Source organism: Carassius gibelio, chromosome B11 (genome assembly GCF_023724105.1).
Source record: "Carassius gibelio isolate Cgi1373 ecotype wild population from Czech Republic chromosome B11, carGib1.2-hapl.c, whole genome shotgun sequence".
NCBI classification, from domain to species: Eukaryota; Metazoa; Chordata; class Actinopteri; order Cypriniformes; family Cyprinidae; genus Carassius; species Carassius gibelio.
The window spans coordinates 23539383-23545605 of NC_068406.1; the positions used below are offsets into that span (position 1 = coordinate 23539383).

The following is a 6223-nucleotide window of genomic DNA, read 5'->3' on the forward strand; positions in this document are numbered from 1 at the left end:
TAGAAGTGGCGAGTTACCATGCCATGCTTGTCTATTTTAGAAAGCTGAATGGTGTTCCATAAGCGATGACAAGCTAAACACACACTCCCGATCTGACCTCTGTAATGGGTTCGGGACACTGGAGAAGCCATCTTACTGGTCCGACACAAAGAGGTAGATCAAAAAGAGCAGAATGAGATGCCAACCACACCGCAACCAAAAGTCTCTCCAAATGCTTTCTGCTCGAAAAGCACATGATTAAGGTGAAATTAATATTGTTTGACTTCAACTTTCATGTTTTGATGCACATATACAAAAGTTCTTTAGTAGAATATTTTTGCACAAGATCTTTTTCATTGTTTTTGGCACCAGCAGCACACTACTATATCTTCATTTTGATTTACTGAATGATGTTTTTCAATGTAAATAACTTTGCGATTTGGTTTCCGATAAGACTGACGATAACCCCTTTTCCTGATATTTTATCTTTTCCAAAGAAAGACTGTGTGTACGAACACATTCCAAGAAAGAAGCACTTCAGTTTACTGTATAAACGACATATAGACACAGTCAAATCAGCCACTGAGATGGTTTTTAAACTCTCCACATGATTTAATTAATCTACTAAATGCTTTAGTAGATTAACTTTTTGAGCAACGACTGCTGGAACAGCTGCTGAGTCGTGTCCACATCTAATACTGGCTTAGTCTGTAATTCATTAAATAAAATCATAACCAAGCTATTAATAAGAAAATAAAGCACTTTAATGTTCACAAATCATTTGCTTACACAGAAATGAGATCAGAGACATGTAGCCTTAGCTGCTTTGAAGAAAGCTTTTGAGCTGAGAGCACAAAAGTCATCATAAACAGATCTGAACAAACCATTTGGAGGAACCAAGACATTCAAAGGTTCGAGAAACTCATTAGGACATTGCACACCAGCCTAGTATCCTACAGAAAACACAAAATGTCCAACAACACGGGTTAATAACTGAGAAACAGTTGAGGAATCAATGCAGCATTGATTTCTCATCTCCTTTGGAATTCATTTTCACAAGGGTGATGACAAACACAAGGAGCATTACGTTTGAAAGTGAACAGCTTTCCATGGGGAGAACAATGTTCCTGTAGAGAAGTGCATTGGGCTTCAGAGACAGGCTTATAAAAGAGGCTCGACAATTTGACACAACACACTGCCAAGGGCACCATTGTAAGATAAATTACATTAAAAGCATGTTGGGCAGCAAATGCAAATAGCAAAATCTTTATATTTTGCAGCGATCTTGTCAATATATATATATATTTGTAGATTCCATCATAGTTATAAAACATACTGTATGCACAATATATGCATTGTATTTTCAAATCATTTACTTAATAGATATTAAGATGCACAAAACACACTGTAAACGGATTAATTTGGGCAGTACAAGCAGTGTCGGATGTTTGAAATCTCCATTGGGTTCTTAAAGAGAATTTAAGGGAATCTCAATGTCTGATCTCTTCTTTTTCGGTTTTCTTCTTTTGCAGCAGATGTAAGTCACCAACGACACAACGGTCAGAAACAATCCCAGGCAGGTAGCTGTCAGTGCAAGCAGTAACACTCGGTACTCGCCACACATGTTTGGCACTTGTTCTCCCTTCCTCCCTTTCTTATCAGGAGGAAGCTCACCATGGTCAATATCTACACTTCTGGGCAACAAACTCTGAATGAGGGTCTCATTGCTGACTGTTTCATTCACAAACAGGTTGACCAGAACGGTAGAGTAGAGTTCTGGTTGTCCGTGGTCCCTGACTTTGACCCACAAACTGTAGAGGCCCCGATTGCTCAAGGTTTTCCTCAAGGTGATGTTTCCCGTATAGGGGTCAATGTCAAATGAGCCTGGCTCTCCATCCGTTCTCTTGATGATGCTGTATGCAATAACAGCGTTCATTCCGGTGTCCCGGTCCACCGCGTAAACCTCCGTTATAGACGTTCCCGGAAGCGTGTTGGGAAGCACCAACATGTACGACTGGTTGGACTGAGGGAAAAGAACAGTCGGAGGGTTATCGTTGACATCCAGTAGGAGAACAGTCACCGTTGTGATGCAAGAAAGAGCAGGTTCGCCTCCATCGATTGCCTCTATCCAAACGTAATACGTTCCCTGTTGCTCCCGGTCCAGAGAGGTCTTGGCCCGCAGCGCTCCTCGTCCGGTGTCAATCACGAAGATGTCGCTCCCATTAAGGATGGACAACGCCACCCAGCCGTTCTCCCCAGCATCCGCATCTGTGACAGTAAGAACGCCGATTTCCCCAAAACCTGGAAAGTTCTCCGGCACAAAGAAGGTGAAGTCCTTGTTGATGAACCTTGGACTGTTGTCATTCCGATCCTGGACAGTGATAATCACAGTGGCGATCGACTCCTTTCTCGGCGTGCCACGGTCTACGGCTCGCACCATGAAACGATACGTCTCCTTTTCCTCTCGGTCAAGGGAAGTGGACACCGTCAGTACTCCGGTTGACCGATCCAAGTCAAAAATGGTAGGAGCGTCGGCACCGAGTAGGTAATAAACCTCGCCTCTACTTTCACTGTCTGCATCGGTGGCCTGAAGCTGAGCGAGGAATGTATTTGGTGGGTTGTTCTCCTCCACTGTGATTTCAATGAAAGATTGCTTGAAAACCGGAGCGTTGTCGTTAACATCCAACACGTGGACTTTCACTATGGTGTTAACTACTAATCCATGAGAGTTACGAACCACAACAACTATTTCATAATCCTGTTGCTGCTCATAATCCAATAGTTCGGTGGTCTCAAGCAGGTACTCGTTTTTAATCCGCTCATACGGTACAAGTCTAAACGGACCTGCACCTTCAAGAAGACACTCTATCTTCTGTTGTGGCTCGGTGTTTTTGATGGTAAAAAAAGCAATGGGTGTAAACGCTGGCTCTGATTCACTTAAACTCACAACACCGTCCTTCTCGGACGCAATATAACGTGGGATAACCACCGGAGGCCCGGAGAGCTGTTTGATGACGTGAACGTTAACTGTTGCAACTTCTGGAATACAAGTCGGCCCATTGGCCAGCACGATTAGTTTGTAGAGTTTTCCGGTGTTGTTGTCAATCTTTCCTGCTAGTTTAAGAACCCCAGTGTTTGTATCCAAATTAAACAGGTTTCTGCTTTCCTGAGTGACCCGTTCGCTGAAAGTGTAAGTGATCAAGGCGTTGGCTCCCTCGTCTGGATCGTAGGCTTCTAGACGAGCCAGTTGCATGCCCTTAGTAGCATTTCCGTAAATAGTAACGTTCACTAGCGACTCTGTAAACTTGGGACAGTTGTCGTTGACGTCCGTGATGATAATCCTCAGAGTTGCAGTGCCTAGAAGCGGCGGAGTGCCTCCGTCCTCGGCTATAATGTCAGTCACATACTCAGCTTGTGTCTCTCTATCAAGAGACTCGGTAATGATGAGAAAGGGTGTCAGTTCACCGCCTTCGTTCTCCTCTACGTCTAATGTGAAAACTCCATAGTCATTAGCAAGCCAGTATGTTTGAACGCTGTGAATCCCGATGTCGGGATCGACTGCGGATTGCTCCACCGCAAACCTTGCATTAACAGGTGCGTTCTCCGGCACAGACACCCTGATATCTCCAACAGGGAAATGCGGGTGGTTGTCATTCACATCCTCAATAATAATTTTAACCTTAACCAGCTGAAAGTACTGTTGAGGAAGGATTAGCACGTCCAGAAAGATTGCGCAGCCCTGGCCCTCGTGGGACTCCGCGCACAGAGCCTCTCTGTCAATCTCCACCGCAGATGTGAACAGCTCCCCCGACGTGTTATTCAGATTCACGTACTGCTGTCTGGCCGTCTTTAGCTCCAGATTGAATGAACGAGGAGGACTGACAGAAAGATCCAATTTTAAGTCCGCACTGATAGCCCCTATAAGTGTCCCTTTAGGTAATCCTTCTTTTATCTTATAGATGAGGTGACTGAAATTTGACGAGGAGGAGAGGGGAATGGTGTACAAGAGGAGGATGAACAAACCCTGAAATAAATAACAGAAAAACTAATAAGCAACAGAAATATAAGTAAAAAGCATCATGCTTTTAAAATCAAATGGCAAGTATATATGAAAATGGTTAATAAGGAAGCAATGAATATATTTACTGCATACATCTTTTGCATATAAATGATTAATTAAGCACATCAAAACAGGTTGGGTTTAACATTACTGTATGTGTGTGCTGGGAGGATGGTTGGACTATATCTAAAATCCACCCGTATTGATATGACAAAATATTCACCCAATTATTTACCATGATAACTATGATTTATGTCATAGTTTCAACATAGTTTTTATCTCTCCCTCTCTATGTATCTTGATGAGTGGTCGTACCACAATTTTAACTAATAAAGATATTTTGACATTTTGATCACTGTACAAGTAATTTAATGGATTTGGATTATATCATAATTTTGGATTTTATAATTTAAACATATTATGAAGAGTTATTTACTTATTATTTACTGTTAAGAGAATTCGCTGTCATGTAAAATGCCGTTTTCGTGAGTATAAGAAACTTACCCATAACTCTCCTTTGCTGTGCAGGCAGGATCCTCTTTTAGTGTTCCACATGTTTCCCGTTCAGTGTTGGCGTCACAGGGAACGGGAGCGGGAAGAGGTTATAGTAGCAGCCGCATTCTGAGCGCCGGTGAGCGGCTGACTTCTCGCTCGCTGCCCGATGCGCGACTGAAGCGCTCTACTCATTCATCTGACAGACACGCTACGGACACGCCCACCGCATACTAATGAGGACCGGTGCGTCCAACCAGCGTTGGCGCAGAGCCAGGAGGCGTGTCTAGAAACAACTCATTTGCGGGTTAAATGTTTTTAGACGTTTTAATAGTTCTGGACTAAATGATTTATTTCTTGCGGTTAAGAAGCATCGGCATGACATGAAAGATAATCATGCTGATAAAACCTATTCCACTTTCTCAATAATTACAAATGCATATAATTAAGCAAATAATAATAATTCCGTTTTTTAAGTATTTCTGGAACTATGCTCACAATAATAATAATAATCTTGTGGTATTATAAGTCACTTTGCATAAAAGTGGCTGCTAAATTATTAAACTAAAATGTCATTATTTAAAAAAAAAATAATGAATATGATTTTGTTCACAGAGAAAGAAAATAGAATATGCTTCTTATCAATAACGTTTGAAAAAATTAAATAAATAATCAGAGACCCTCAGAAAATGTAGTGTAGATACAAATGTGCATTAGAGCGTATGAGTGATTAGACAGTGCAGATGATCAGCATTGCTGCAGCAAAACAATAATTTCCTGGTGGAAGGGAAGCTGAAGAGAGCAGATATGAATTTGCATCTCTGCAGTTGAGATCACATTAACCCCCCATTTACATAAAACTCACCAAAGCTGAGAGTAAATATGACTCACTTTCTTTGTCACACTTGCTGAATAATTACCAAACACTTGTTTATTTGCTGCATCTTTTAAACCCCTTTTTTATTTTTTAATCTTCGCATTTCCATCATTTTTCTAGCTTTGCAGAGCACCACGAGTTGATGATGTTAGGATTACAGAAGGAAGAATCTGAACCATCAGTGTAACCTTCAACAAATCAACTCGTCTTAATCTGAGTGTTTTAACCTCCTCAACAGATGCTGGCCGTGATTGAGAACACATTGACCATCTGACATCTGCAGAGTCACCACACACAAGCTCATGAGCTTCAACTCTGATTACACACAATCACATTTGAAGAAGACGGTGGCAGGTGGTAAAATGAGAGGAAAAACCTCATGGAGCTGAGCCATATCTAAAGCAGAAAATCACATACTTCAAGGTGCAGGACTTAAACCAGCGAGAAACCACTTAAACCCCACAAAACACCCGTGTAGGTGACAAGGACCATTCGTTTTATTTCTGAAAAACATTTTAGTTGGATGTTCATCTAACATTTTGTAACTGTTACTGCATTCAAGAATCATATACAAAAATAATTTTTTTTTAATTTAATAAGAATTAAAAAATATATAATAGTATCTCAAGGATACTTAAACAACACTGATATGGAAAGGTCCTCAAAGTTCTGAACTCAGTTTCTTCCAGCAATGTTAAGAGAATGTTAGTTCAGCGCTCTTTGTGTCCTAATGTTCTCAAAATGTTTGTACGACAAAGTTATGGAAAAAATATTATTTCTAAAATGTTTTCATTGGATGTTCATATAACATTTTT

The 6223-nt window shown here is 41.0% G+C and overlaps 1 protein-coding gene across 1 annotated transcript; it reads right to left on the reverse strand.

The window, feature by feature from the left end:
* Positions 1–725: 725 nt before the first annotated feature.
* On the reverse strand, positions 726–4722 carry LOC127968346 (protocadherin-20-like). The gene is made up of 2 exons (XM_052569498.1): positions 4544–4722; positions 726–4003 (listed from the first exon to the last, which is right to left on the reverse strand). Exons 1-2 carry the CDS (start codon positions 4592–4594, stop codon positions 1448–1450), a joined length of 2607 nt encoding a protein of 868 aa, XP_052425458.1. The 5' UTR covers positions 4595–4722; the 3' UTR covers positions 726–1447.
* Positions 4723–6223: the final 1501 nt, after the last annotated feature.